The 15756-nt window shown below is 42.6% G+C and overlaps 1 protein-coding gene across 4 annotated transcripts in view; it reads right to left on the reverse strand.

The window, feature by feature from the left end:
- The window catches only part of mgat4b (alpha-1,3-mannosyl-glycoprotein 4-beta-N-acetylglucosaminyltransferase B), a 229246-nt gene that overhangs the window by 86100 nt on the left and 127390 nt on the right, over positions 1–15756 (reverse strand). For all 4 annotated transcript variants that reach the window (XM_029659971.2, XM_029659972.2, XM_029659973.2 and 1 more), the window contains exons 5-6: positions 15150–15196; positions 12586–12699 (exon numbers count right to left, since the gene is read on the reverse strand). In XM_029659971.2, coding sequence (XP_029515831.1) covers positions 12586–12699; positions 15150–15196 — 161 coding nt within the window. The remainder of the gene's footprint in view (positions 1–12585; positions 12700–15149; positions 15197–15756) is intronic.

A 15756-nucleotide genomic window follows, 5' to 3' on the forward strand; every position in this document is an offset into this window, starting at 1 on the left:
CCCTTCATGCCTCTCAGATCGTTCCTAGCTTTGTTGAAGTTACCTGTGGCGCTGATGTTGAGGCTGAAGTATGTATCGTTTTTTTGTGTGCTCTAGGGCAGTGTTTCATAAAGTATGGGTCGTAAAATGGATAATTATTTCATTAATTACTGGAATTGATTTGGCCAAGTGCAACTGCGCTCTCGGTTCAGTGCGCTCTCTGCTTCTCAGCGGTCTCTGCTCAGTTTGGCAGCTGCGCGAGTGGGAGAGGTGGAGGGAGATGCCCGTGTGCTTCGCTGTTTACCTGATTTTTTTTGTTACCGTTTTCTTGAAGATCACTCCGCAACCCACACACTGCAGCGCTGTCGCTCAAGCCACTGACTTGTTATTCCCACTCGCCGCTGTCATGAAATGGACTCATGCTAGCCACGTGTTCTGACTGAGCTCAATCGTCATGAAACGCAAATACAGTGATGACATTTTGTCTCTTCCATACAAACTTTGAGAAATAACGAGGAGCGCCCACAATGTGTGTTGTGTGGGGAAGTGCTTAGCAAATGAGTCTCTCAAAACAAACAAATGAATAAAACGACACGTCCTGACCTAACATCCAGGCAGAACAGAGACGGTAAACCCAGGGAGTTCTTTAAGAACAGGGCAGAATGCTTCAGGAAACAGTGCTTCGAAAGTGGAAAAGTAAGTGAACTTGCATGGCATTGTTGTCATTTTATAACAGGTGGTGATAAGCAGAAATAAGGGAGTACCATCTCTCATAGTAGTAGATGTGAGTTTCTCTTTCAAACAATCCCCTGGCCTTGTAACGTTACACAGCTAATAGCTAACGTTTAGCCAAAGCAAGCTAACAAGCTAGCTACTGATAGTGCAACCCCAAGAAACAGTACAGATGAAGATAAAAACATTATCAGGCCTATTGTACATTTTACTGTAGAAATTATTGTTGAAAACAAGTCGAGGTTGGTACTGTTGCTGTTACAAGTAGTAATTTTTAGTCTGAACTGGAATAAACTGATTGAAGCAAGATGCTTTTTGAGACATTTACATTTAAGTCATTTAGCAGACGCTCTTATCCAGAGCGACTTACAAATTGGTGCGTTCACCTTAAGACATCCAGTGGAACAGCCACTTTACAATAGTGCATCTAAATCTTTTAAGGGGGGTGAGAAGGATTACTTTATCCTATCCTAGGTATTCCTGAAAGAGGTGGGGTTTCAGGTGTCTCTGGAAGGTGGTGATTGACTCCGCTGTCCTGGCGTCGTGAAACAAACACAAACACACACACAGTTCTGGGTTGCTCATCTGCAACAGGTAGCGGTCTCCTGCCTGACTGAGAAAGCAGTAGATGTTCTGATCCAGTTTTGCACCACATACCGATGATGCAAGTCAGGGTTCTCAAGTACAGAAACAGTCGCAATGCTGAGCATGACCTCAGTGTTGTACTGTCAAAAACTGAGCCCAGAATAGACATACTTGTTGAAAACTTCGGATCATTTATCTGTACTGTTACTTAGGGTTGCACGATCAAAAAGACTGTGTGTGTGTGTTCTGTTATACATCTGTGGGATGTGATCAATCCGTTCATTCCAGTTCAAAATTTAATTATTTATTGTATTTTAACAGCAACAGTTCAAAGTGCATTTTTAATGGGGAAAAATAAACATGAAAATATATCTTTGGGTATTTCATTGTTATTTGTTTTTGTATATATTGCTTTATTTTTAGGCATAAGGGCAATGAAATGTACTGATATTTGCAAATAGTTGCATATTTTCCTAAGCTTGGGTCCCAGGAAAACACAGCATTTCTCATTTGGGTCCCAGGCTGAATAAGTTTAAGAACCCCTGTGTAACAGTATAGCTTCCGTCCCTCTCCTCGCCCCTACCCGGGCTCGAACCAGGGACCCCCTGCACACAGACAACTGACACCCACGAAGCATCGTTACCCATCGCTCCACAAAAGCCACGCCCCTTGCAGAGCAAGGGGAACCACTACTGCAAGGTCTCAGAGCGAGTGAAGTCACTGAATGAAACGCTATTAGCGCGCACCACCGCTAACTAGCTAGCCATTTCACATCGGTTACACCTGGTCTAGGGCAACGGTGTCTAGATGGAATTTGCATTTGTGGTCCTGGCAACTGGACCTTTTTTGGAACACCATTATTTGTCTTACTGAGATTTACTGTCAGGGCCCAGGTCCGACAGAATCTGCGCAGAAGATCTAAGTGCTGCTGTTGGCCCCCCTTGGTCAGACGAACAAGATCATCAGCAAAGAGTAGAAATTCGACTTCAGATTCTAGTAGGGTGAGGCCGGATGCTGCAGACTGTTCTAGTGCCCTCACCAGTTCGTTGATATACAGTGCCTATGGAAAGTTTTCAGACCCCTTGACTTTTTACACATTTTGTTACGTTACAGCCTTATTTTAAAATTGATTTATAAAAAATGTTGCTCATCAATCTACACACAATACCCAATAATGACAAAGCGAAAACAGATTTAGACATTTTTGCAAATGTATTAAAAATAAAAACAGAAATACTTTATTTACATAAGTATTCAGACCCTTTGCTATGATACTCGAAATTGAGCTCAGGTGCATCCTGTTTCCATTGATTATTTACATTTTAAATTAACAGTAACCTTTATTTAACTAGGCAAGTCAGTTAAGAACAAATTCTTATTTACAATGACGGCCTACACCAGCAAAACCCAGACGGCACTGGGCCAATTGTGCGCCGCCCTATGGAACTCCCAATCATGGCCGGTTGTGATACAGCCTGGATTCGAGCCAGGGTGTCTAGTGGCGCTACAAGCACTGAGATGCAGTGTCCTTGACCTCTGCGACACTCGGGAGATTATCCTTGAGATGTTCTACAACTTGATTGGAGTCCACCTGCAGTAAATTCAATTGATTGGACATGATTTGGAAAGGCACACACCTGTCTATATAAGGTCCCAGAGTTGACAGTGCATGTCAGAGAAAAAACCAAGCCATGGGGTCGAAGGAATTGCCTGTAGAGATCCGAGACAGGATTGTGTAAAGGCACAGATCTGAGGAAAGGTACCAAAACATTTATTTTAGCATTAAAGGTCCCCAAGAACACAGTGGCCTCCATCATTCTTGAATGGAAGACTTTTGGAACCACCAAGACTCTTCCTAGAGCTGGCTGCCTGGCCGAACTGAGCAATCGGGAGAGAAGGGCCTTGCTCAGGGAGGTCACCAAGAACCAGATGGTCACTATGCCAGAGGTCCAGAGTTCCTCTGTGGAGATGGGAGAACCTTCCAGAAGGACAACAATTTCTGCAGCACTCTACCAATCAGGCCTTTATGGTAGAGTTGCCAGATGGAAGCCACCCCTCAGTAAAAGGCACATGACAGCCCGCTTGGATTTTGCCAAAAGGCACCTAAAGGACTCTCAGACCATGAGAAACAAGATTCTCTGGTCTGATGAAACCAAGATTGAACTCTTTGGCCTGAATGGCCAAGCGTGATGTCTGGAGGAAACCCTGGCACCATCCCTACAGTGAAGCATGGTGGCAGCATCATGCTGTGGGGATGTTTTTCAGCGGCAGGGACTCGGAGACTAGTCAGGACTGAGGGAAAGATGAATGGAGCAAAGTACAGAGAGATCCTTGATGAAAACCTGCTCCAGAGCGCTCAGGACCTAAGACTGGGACGAAGTTTCACCTTCCAACAGGACAACAACCCTAAGCACACAGCTAAGACAATACAGGAGTAGCTTCGGGGCAAGTCTCTGAATGTCACCCCACGGCCTTGTGGAAAGAAATGTGTGTTTTTTGCTAATTTTAACCGCACACCCTGACACAGTTCCAATAGCTCGAGGCATCAGAAATTATGTGTATGGAACAGTGGTGTGTGTGCTCTTAGAGTTCTGTCCTGTTAGAAGATGCTCTCACCCAGAACTTGTGACAACCACAGTTATTACTGGCCCTGGCCTACCAATCTAAACAGAGGGGAAGTTTGACGATGTGTGTGTACGAGTTTGACGGTATGTGTGTGTAGTTGTGTTTTTGAGTAGGTGCATTTGAAAGAGTATGCAGGTGTTTTGCATGAGTATGCAGGTGTTTTGCATGAGTATGCAGGTGTTTTGCATGAGTGTGCAGGTGTTTTGCATGCGGGTGCGTTTGCGGTTGGTTATGTGTGTGGGGACTAGTTAAATACTTCAGCGAGACATGGGCCCCTGTCTTAAGTGCTCCTCATGAATAAGCAATGGCAGTGGCCTGTAGCAGCCCAGGGAGCCATTCTCCCTGCTCACACTCATTACTGCAGCACATAAATCACCACACATGCGTGTGCACAGACGCACGAACACATCCGTGCGCGTTAAACTAAGCATACATGCAGAGACACATACTGAACTAAACACACACACAAACACACTAAAATGACTACACATACAGTACACACACACAGTCACGACTGCACAGACACACACACCCAGACATGCACGCAAAAGACACAAAGGATAAACATCCTACACACACCCACTGTGGATGTGGTGGTACGGGCAGTGCACCTGCTAAGACGATACACCTGGCTAATGTAGCGGTAATAATCACAAAGAGCTGGGGCAGAATGTCTGCGTTCAACACCATAGCTCAACACCTGGACAGGCAGGGACTAATTCTCCCTCTCTCTTTTTCTCACACACACACACACACACACACACCTGATCATGTGGGCACAAGTTGTGTGCAGGTGAGTGTGGGTATGAATGTTTGTACCTGGCGGGATTGTGATTGAGGAGAGTTGTGCCCTCCCTTTCCCAGATTAGTAATCATATCAGAGTGAGGCCCGTCCTAGACCGCTAATCTGAACAAATCTCCCCGGATTACACACTCAGGTGAAAGAGAGAGCCTGGCACACCCACGGATGAGAGGAGAGACAGCAGGAGGGAAACTTGATTTCATCCTTCTGTATTTCTATCATAAAGCCTATATTAAGCAGGCTACGCAAATGAGCTACAAAGTAGCCAAAGCAGTTATAAGTCAACTAAGCAGGAGTTTATTAAAACAGTGACTAGATTTTTTTTAAGGGTTGTGGGGCGAGAGGTAAATTGAGTCTATGGATTACTTTGCCTTGGTAGATGAATGGAAGAGCTATGAGCAGCAGCACACACACACACACGTGACTTGACTTCACACAGCCAGCCGCCTTCAGCAAGTCTCATCTTCAACAACAAAAAAACCATGCAGCTCAGCCAAGTGCAAAATAAAACAAAGAGCAGACTGACTGCACGCAGAAAGGATCACCACACACAACCCCACCCTCAGAGACGTACGGCCAGACTAACGCACAAATAAACAAAGAAAGGCAAACATACTTAGGCACATCCAGTCAGGTCCAAGTTTCAGGCTCCTGGAAGAGGCAAGCAGGTCTTTAGTGAAAATCCCCTCGTAGTGGCTAAAGTTCATGATGCCGATGACCTTAGCAAAGGCCCCAGGACCAGTGAAAGCAAAATAGCTCCATAACATCAAAGATCCACCACCATTTTTTACAGCAGGTATTTTCTGCTTATGTATCCTTATTTTGACACCAAACCCACCAATGTTGTGCGTGGCCATAGAGCTATATTTTCATGTAATCTGACCATAGCACCGGTTGAAATCCAAGTGCCAATGCCATTTAATAAACCCCAGGGGCTTACATTTGTAAAAAAAAAAAAAATGGTGTTGGATCATTAATGTTATGTGGCTATGTTGCTTCCAATGGTCCTGGGACCCTTGTTAAAGTCATCAGCATCTTGAACATTACCCATTACCAGGACGTTTTAGCCCAAAACCTGGTTGCCTCTGCGAAGAGGCTGAAACTTGGCCAGAAGTGAATCTCCCCGCAAGACAGTAACCCCAACCACACACAAAAATCCACAAATGATTAATCATATCAAAATGAACATTCAACATTACTCAGTCTATGGACTTGAACACCATTGAAAACCTGTAGTTTGAATTAAAGAGGGCAGTCCATAAGCAAAGATGAAGGATATCAAGAATCTGGAAAGATTCTGTATGGGCTGACGGTGAAGTAGACATACTTGGTATTCATATCACAAAATACCCTGCTCAAAAAAAGAAAGGGAACACTAAAATAACACATCTTAGGTCTGAATGAATGAAATATTCTTATTAAAACCTTTTTTCTTTACATAGTTGAATGTGCTGACAACAAAATCACACAAAAATTATCAATGGAAATCAAATTTATCAACCCATGGAGGTCTGGATTTGGAGTCACACTCAAAATTAAAGTGGAAAACCACACTACAAGCTGATCCAACTTTGATGTAATGTCCTTAAAACAAGTCAAAATGAGGCTCAGTAGTGTGTGTGGCTTCCACGTGCATGTATGACCTCCCTACAATGCCTGGGCATGCTCCTGATGAGGTGGCGGATGGTCTCCTGAGGGATCTCCTCCCAGACCTGGACTAAAGCATCCGCCAACTCCTGGACAGTCTGTGGTGCAACGTGGCGTTGGTGGATGGAGCGAGACATGATGTCCCAGATGTGCTCAATTGGATTCAGGTCTGGGGAACGGGCGGGCCAGTCCATAGCATCAATGCCTTCTTCTTGCAGGAACTGCTGACACATTCCAGCCACATGAGGTCTAGCATTGTCTTGCATTAGGAGGAACCCAGGGCCAACCGCACCAGCATATGGTCTCACAAGGGGTCTGAGGATCTCATCTCGTTACCTAATGGCAGTCAGGCTACCTCTGGCGAGCACATGGAGGGCTGTGCGCCCCCCCCCAAAGAAATGCCACCCCACACCATGACTGACCCACCGCCAAACCAGTCATGCTGGAGGATGTTGCAGGCAGCAGAACATTCTCCACGGCGTCTCCAGACTCTGTCACGTGCTCAGTGTGAACCTGCTTTAATCTGTGAAGAGCACAGGGCGCCAGTGGTGAATTTGCCTATATTGGTGTTCTCTGGCAAATGCCAAACGTCCTGCACGGTGTTGGGCTGTAAGCACAACCCCCACCTGTGGACATCGGGCCCTCATACCACCCTCATGGAGTCTGCTCAAACGGTCAGAAACAGACACATGCACATTTGTGGCCTGCTGGAGGTCATTTTGCAGGGCTCTGGCAGTGCTCCTCCTTGCACAAAGGCGGAGGTAGCGGTCCTGCTGCTGGGTTGTTGCCCTCCTACGGCCTCCACGTCTCCTGATGTACTGGCCTGTCTCCTGGTAGCGCCTCCATGCTCTGGACACTACGCTGACAGACACAGCAAATCTTCTTGCCACAGCCCGCATTGATTTTCCATCCTGGATGAGCTGCACTACCTGAGCCACTTGTGTGGGTTGTAGACTCCGTCTCATGCTACCACTAGAGTGAAAGCACCGCCAGCATTCAAAAATGACCAAAACATCAGCCAGGAAGCATAGGAACTGAGAAGTGGTCTGTGGTCACCACCTGTAGAACCACTCCTTTATTGGGGGTGTCTTGCTAATTGCCTATAATTTCCACCTGTTGTCTATTCCATTTGCACAACAGCATGTGAAATTTATTGTCAATCAGTGTTGCTTCCTAGGTGGACAGTTTGATTTCACAGAAGTGTGATTGACTTGGAGTTACATTGTGTTGTTTAAGTGTTCCCTTTATTTTTTTGAGCAGTGTATATACATGATCTTTCCACAATGAATTTCCATAGAAAACTAGTCAAAATAGACAAGATCCTGCAACCATGGGGAGGTAAAAACGTGTTTATTTGTGGAACAATTACACTGATTAACTCCTAGGTCATATTTCAGTTTAGTCATTTACTTATGGCCCTGCCTACTCCTGATGATTCGTTTTTCAAATCATATGAGCACATTTTTATTTTTTTTGGCTTCATCTGGGATGCTAAACCAGACAAGATAAAACGTGCCTATCTGTATAACGAATATGAACTGGGTTGGCTGAGATGATTAAATATAAAAGCACTAAGCCTCTCTAAAATCATCACATACAAAAGTATTACTTGAACCCAAAATGTTTCTCAAGTAGATTACTAAAATAAGCTCATTCGTTGTTTAAAAATGTATTTTTTGCCTTTGTGCAGATTGCCATGCCTCAAAAGACCTGCATTTATGGAAAAGATGTTTGAAAAGGGTATTTTGTTTTTAAATTATATTGTAGATTGGAATTGTAGAGTTGCCTTTCATGGAGTTATCGGAATTGTATGGGAAGGTCTGCTCAATCCAATATTACAACCAATTGATGACAGCATTACCCCAAAAATGGAGCAGGCAGGTGGCAGTGGCAGGAGGTAGGGAACTGGTCTGTCTGCCCAATATAAAGGATCAAAACTGGCGGAGGAATAAAAATACAATAGGAAAGTATACCAGTTTTATTTGAGGACCAGGATGTTGACAGCAGTGCCATACAGATTGCAAAATAGATGGGAAGATATTTTTTTATGCACCGATTCCATGGCACAGGGTGTATAGGTTGATTCAAGACTTCGTGCTTTTCAGCTAAACGTATTGTATCGTATTCTTGCCACCAACAAAATTTGAATATTTGGGGCATACAATCATCCCACCTCGGCAGATCTTGTTGTAAGGATACATAATCAATAGACCATTTGTTCTGGTATTGCACTCAGGTAGCCGGGTTTCTGGCCTCAGGTTTGGGAATGGCGGGAGAGGTTTGTGAGGGTCTCGGACGGTTCAGGGTCAGCTGTCTTTTTCACAAGTACCAACACACGGGTGTGATCGTTCTACAGTGGTCCCGGTGTGATTAGAACGCTGATTTAGAACGGCCAGTTTCGAATGACGCAACAATCAGCATTTGAGCTGCCCACACTTTTTTTTAGGAAACATTTTGCACAAACACAGTCCTTACAACGTTATGTCCAGAATGTGAGCAGTTTATTTTTGGATGCAATGTTCAGACATTCACAGAAGTATCTACAGCATAACACAATCATCCAAACCGGAAAAATGTTGGCTACATTTGTCCTAGCGCCAACTGAGGAAAGATTGACATAACACAAGCGGTCATATTTGTATAACTCTCGCTGACAAACTACAATATGAAATTACTATTTATAATTAATCACGTCACGGGTGAGCTCACCATTGATCGAAATATTTGAGTAAAACACTCTATCTGCAAATCGAAAGTAATCCGACGATGGGTAGTTTTTGCGCGCTGCCATGCTTTTTGATCCTCGCAGAAACCAAAGATAAGTTTGGTGAGTTTGGTCTGTTTATAGTATGCATGTTCAAGAGGGGGGTGTCGTCCACCATCGTTTACATCCCACCATTCATTTCCGTAAGTCCTCAAAAAATGAGTGAACCTTTACTCCACCTCATTTTGTTATAACATCTTTGGTCCAGCAGAAGATTACGTGAAACCCAGAATGCATTGTATGTCAACAAACATGGCTACATGCTGGAATTAGTTTAGCTCATCATAATCAGTACAACCAAAAAAAAAGTATTTTACACACATATGTGCCCATTACAATCTATGCCACAACCTTACCTCATTTGCACACACTGTATATATAAGTTTTCTCTATTGTATTATTGACTATGTTTGTTTATTCCATGTGTAACTATGTGTTGTTGTTTGTGTCGCACTGCTTTGCTTTATCTTGGCCAGGTCGCAGTTGTAAATGAGAACTTGTTCTCAACTAGTCTACCTGGTTAAATAAAGGTGAAATAAAAAATAAATATGCAAGAATCGGAATGCATGAAAACAATTGGGAAGTGCTTGGGGAATTTTGTCCTGGTCAGAAATGTCCCAAAAATGAATTGTCCGCAAAAGCAAAAATTACATTTTTTTTAATGTGAATAAATGAGGATGCGGAAAACACCTCAATTCAAACTGTAACAACTTAATAATTGGTTGTTAATTTAACATTGAAACAGCCTATAAATAAAAACAGGCTAAGTGGCTTGGTTTGAGGGCAGCGTTAAATGTACTGTTGTGTAACAATCACAAACTGGAACGGCGAGAACGTTCTAACTTCACGTGCATAAAAGAAAACTCACGCTGGGGCGATGTTTAAGATATTTGGAACTCACGCATGAAAGGGTTTTAACCTCTCTGAACTACCCATCCCGGATACGTGTTTGAATTCGACAACATACGGTGTTCGGCAACAAATAGTCATATTAAACATTCCTGTCTCACATGCTTCAATAGCCTAGAATCTTGCTAATCCAACTGCGTTGTCATATTTAAAAAATGATTTATGGCGAAAGAATACGCTGCGATTATCTGAGCACAGACCCCCATATCAAACTACCTATTCAGCCAGCACTTGCGTAACAAAATCACAGATTGCATTGAAATAAATAGTTTACCTTTGAAGATCTTGCTCTGGTTGCAATCCCAAGGCTCATTGTTACACAATGAATGGTCTTTTGTTCGGTTAAATCAATTTTTTATAGACTAACACGAAACATTTTGTGAACACTTATCTCGTTGAATTTCGTGTCATTCATGTTTCGACGTAACATCCAACGTAAATACACAGTCTTTCCCTGACTTTATCCAGTCATGTTTGGTTTCCTTGCAATCAACTGTTTGTTTGTAACACAACCAAACTTGATGGGTCATTTTGCGGGACGTATTGACCCGGAAAAAACGATTGGAAGACAACAAGTGACGAGCCCATTGTGCACCAATTATATGACCACTGTCTCGTTGATTGACTGTATTTTAACCCAATGACCACTGATCGTCTTGAAATCTAGCTGGGTAGATAGCCAATGAGCAGAGGTAAACGGCAATATCCCATGGTTCTTTGTTGTAAGACAAACCTTTCCATTGAACGCTGGCGTAAGGACCGTTCTTTCGCCGTTGCCAATTTAACCGTGAAGGAGCGAAGCTTAATACGCACAGCAGTATTTTGGTGACTTGCATCTTCAGCTGTTTATTTATCCAACATCATGGCGAATAAGTCAAGGAAAGCTAATTCTAAGACTAGATATATACGAATGTAGAAACAATTTTAGAGGAAATTGATCGTGAAAGTGAGACAGATCTGCTTTTTGAAGACTCCATTGGCTCCCATAGCTTTGATTCTGAAACTGAGGCATATTTTTGGAACGGAGAGGACATTGTTTTGGAATGGTAAGTTGCTCTCATGCTAATGCTGTTCTTTCTCTCGGAGGACCTGAGCCCTTGAACCATGCTTCAGGACTACCTGCCATGATGACTCCTTGCTGTCCTCAGTCCACCCGGCCTTGCTGCTGTTCCAGTTTCAACTGTTCTGCCTGCGGCTATGGAACCCTAAACTGTTCATTTTTACTCTTGAGGTGCTGTCCTGTTGCACCCTCTACAACCACTGTGATCTCCACCCGGCACAGCCAGAAGAGGACTGGCCACCCCTCATAGCCTGGTTCCTCTCTAGGTTTCTTCCTAGGTTTTTGCCTTTCTAGGAAGTTTTTCCTAGCCACCGTGCTTCTACACCTGCATTGTTTGCTGTTTGGGGTTTTAGGCTGGGGCTATTTAAATAGATTTGATTTGATAGAGGACTGAGGGTCTTCCAAATATTGAAAGTGTGTAAATAGTTACCCATGTTATTTTGTAAATATATATATATATATATATATATATTTTTATCAATAATAATTTTCTTCCCATTTTTTTTCCATATTTTTTTTGGGGGGTGTTAAAATACCATTTTGGTATTTTGTATATAGTGTTTTGTTTCAAATTGTATACCTTCACCAATTTGGCCACTTGGGTACATTTGGGCTACTTGTGTGGGACACCTGGGTGACTTCATGATAAATGTCATGTAGCACACTCATTTTGGAAGTTATCATATCCTTGGTTCTGTGCCTGAGCCACAGGCTGTTAGATTTGAGTATGTCTTAAGGCGGAAATTGCACAAAGTAGGGGGGTAGCTCTAAGAGGTTTTAAGATTTAAAAAAAATATATAACCTGTTAAACAATCTCTTTCTCTGAGAAATTGTATTAGTTTAATTGTAATTGTATAAAATAAATAAATAAATTGAGCATAAAATATAGCTCAGTATTTTTATTGTTTATTTTATACAGTCTTTTTTGCTCGTCTTTATCAAGGGTGCCAAAAGAATTTGACCTGACTGTAAATACTCACACACACCAACACATACACAGACAGGCACTTAGGTAGACAAGTAGTGAGTTAGACACACAGCTAGATAGCTAATCAAACAGACAGACAGACTCTCTCATACACACATTTATGCACGCATAGTCATGACCATTACATATTCACACATGCAGAAGAGTGCTAAATAAAAGAAGACAACAGTCTCGACGTTGGAATGTCACACACGCACATTCATTCACACCCAGCGGGGTACTAAATAAGTGACGAGAGAAGGGCTGAGGTGATGTCATCAAGTCACACAAGAACAGAGGAGTGGAGAGTGTCCCTCAACTCAGACTCAACCTGACGGTATTCCACACACACACACGCACGCAACAACGAATCGTCACAGCATCCTCATATGAAACAACGGGCCACGGTTCAAGACAAGACTTGAATATAAACTAGTCTCCTGTACTGAACTGCAGTGGGTTGCTCAGACAGTTGTGAAAGCTGCAGCAATCTGCTGGGAAGGCTGCCGTATTACCTGACCCTCTCCTTGGGGTCTCCGAAGGACTCTTTGAGACGGGAGAAATCGGGGTAGAAGTGGACTGATGGAGAGATGATCTCTAGAAGACCTGACTGGATCTCAACTGGAAATCTGAAAGAGAGAGAAAGGGGAGGGGAAAGAGAGAAGGCGGAGGGTAAAGAAAGAGAGTGGAGAGAGGTATCAACTATACATTTTATTTTCTACAACTATCATACAGACAGCCCTGTTGGGATAGACAAAGAGACAGACGGACGGACGGACTGACAGACGCGACAGCATGTTGGTCCCTCCCACCCTGTGCATAATCACTTCCTCTCATCAGGTTATTCAAATGCCTGACAGGATCGCGCGCACACACACACAAACACACAGCAAAAAATACACTGAAATGAATTTGTATTAGTCAGCTGTTTCTTGATCCGCAAATGCTAATAACCCATTCACAACCGCCTGACTACATATGATAATATATAGAAAAAGATACACCGAAATGCATTTGAATTAGTCAGCTGTTTCTTCACCCGCAGTTGCTAATAACCCATGTACAACCGCCTGACTATATATGATAATATATAGAAATGATATAGAAAATGCGCTGTAGGCATAACAGTTCCTTTTTTTCTCTTGAACATTTACTTAACAATTCAGTTTTTCTTCAAAGTTTCTTCATTTACTTATTGAATATTTAGGCCTACTTTGCTTAAACATAACATTTCAAACAGCCTAAATTGACACATTGTGCATGCTTTTGTGAAAAAAAGTCAAACAATAAAACACACGTTGAGCAGACTTACGAACTAAAGCCAGATAAAAAGAATGAAAGAAAAACCTCAATGTAGCCTATAGTTGTGAATTGCTTGAGTTGCGAATGCTTGAATTTGAATTGGTCACACCCAACAGGAAGCAGAATTTTAATTAAAGGAAGTAGAATTTAATTCAATACAATTCAAATGGATTATTTAACACCATAGTAATGTTTATTTTGACAATGTATGGTTACCAATACCATGTAGCATAAGCTTGAAATATTTATTTTTACAACAATTTTTCATAATTATATTGGACTAGAAATATTTTAAGATCATGTTGTGGGTTGTAAATTTAATAATTCCCTTAATGTTTTAAATATTAGAAAACACTGCAGTATGGAAGCGAACAATGTAACATCTCATGACAAGGAAAAATACAAAAATATATTTGAGTTATAATCAAACTAATGAAATGGTATGTGTAATACTTGCATCAATAAGTGGCATATTCTTTTGATAAAAGATTTGACAAACTAATTAGAATTTCATGTTTCACATCTCAGTTGAATTGGTTTGAATTACATTTTACTTCCTTCCAATTCTGCTTCATGTGGGGTGTGGCCAATTCAAATTCAATGTTTGAATTGAATTGAATTCAGATAAGGACGTACAAAGAGAGAGAGGATCCAATCATGAGAGAGACAGGGGTCAAGTGTGCATCACTAACCCTGCCAATCACCCAGGACAGGAAAAGCTGCCCCTTAGGAACTCACATGCACACACACTATCTCACAATAGTTCACACCACACACACTCACCCCCCCCCCCTCTCTCCTGTGTTTCCAATCTCACTGAGAGAACGACAAGGTGACAGGGGGCACATTCAACCCCCCTCCTGCCCTCTTCTCTCCCCTCCCCCTTCCTTCCGTCAACCCCCATAGCCATCTCCAACCATGTCCGTGTCCCAAATGACACCCTATTCCTTATGTAGCACACTACTTTTTCCCAGGGCCCATCAGGCTCTGGTCAAAAGCAGTGTACTTTAGGGAATATGGTGCCATTTGAGACGCAGCCCATTTCCCCTGAGGTGACACTGCTAGGGGACTTAGGAGAGTGACAGTGACGGAGTGACCACTGGTATCATCTTGGGTCAAAATGGCCACCTCGGCAGGAAAGAGCTCTGGCTCAATCTCCCACTGACAAACATGGCTGTCTAAAACAGCAGGTTCTTAAACCTGCACAGTGGGCACTTTGTGAGGGGGGATACTGTCGGTCTATGGAAGTTGCTAGGAGGATAGGTTTGGGTTTGGGGTTAAGGTTAGGGAATATAGGATTTTGAATGGCACTGAATTGTGTGTCCCCACAAGGTTAGTTATACAAGACTTTGTGTGTGTATGTGTGTATGTGAGCGCATGATGGAAGGTAAACAGGATACAGTGAAATGCACACACCACAATAAACAAACATGTATTCAAATAGAAATACACTATGCACACACGTCAAAGAAGACAGAAGTGCACGTGTGGAATAGATCCAAGACTTAAACAGACAAGCAGAGACCAAACGTGACATATGGGCACAAGTAGAGTGAATACATCTCACGCACACGCACACACACAAAGCACATGAACATGCAAACATCAAACGCAGGTAGCAAGCACACACAATAACAAAATCATTTAAAAATACCACACACACAAACACCTTATTCCACAGGTCCACCCAACACACACTGAGCCCGAATTGAAAGTGACAACAGTCCTCTCCATGGAGAGGCAGGTCTCCATGGAAACAGCATCCCGCGATACTTACAGGCGCTTGAGGTTGTCAGCCACGCTGTTGGCATACTGTTGGTCCGTCTGCAAAACGAGAAACTTATTAATAAAAAAAAGACAAATAAAATCCAATGTCAATGCAGTTTTCTGTTCCATTAAGAGACGATATGGCTGCAGAAAGAAAGCCTGTACATAATATACACACTGTTCCCATGTGTACTATTGTACACAAAGAACGATTTGCCTACAAGACTTTTGCTTTTGTCATTTACAATCTGCCCTGGATACAAAATAAAATAAAAAGCACAAATAAATTGCCTTTCTATCACAACAACAACAACCTCACAGTAATTGTGCAATGCATAAAGTGTTCCAAGAAAGCCACAGTGGAGATTGCGGGCTGTTCCAGTTTCGTCCCAAGTGGAAGCACCAGCTTGATGGTGTAATTATCTGGCTTTGTATAAATCCGACATCCAGAGCTGTGTTGAGGTCAAGGAGAGGATAACATGTACACACGTATACATCCACTGGCCAAGTTTGCTTCACGACTTCCATATAAACCCACAGGAAAAACCAACATCATGCTTGTTCAAGAGGGTTTGCCTCAAAAAAGTAATGCACAGTAACATTATGCAATACTAATG

The sequence above is a fragment of the Oncorhynchus nerka genome, linkage group LG5 (genome assembly GCF_034236695.1).
Source record: "Oncorhynchus nerka isolate Pitt River linkage group LG5, Oner_Uvic_2.0, whole genome shotgun sequence".
Classification (NCBI taxonomy): domain Eukaryota; kingdom Metazoa; phylum Chordata; class Actinopteri; order Salmoniformes; family Salmonidae; genus Oncorhynchus; species Oncorhynchus nerka.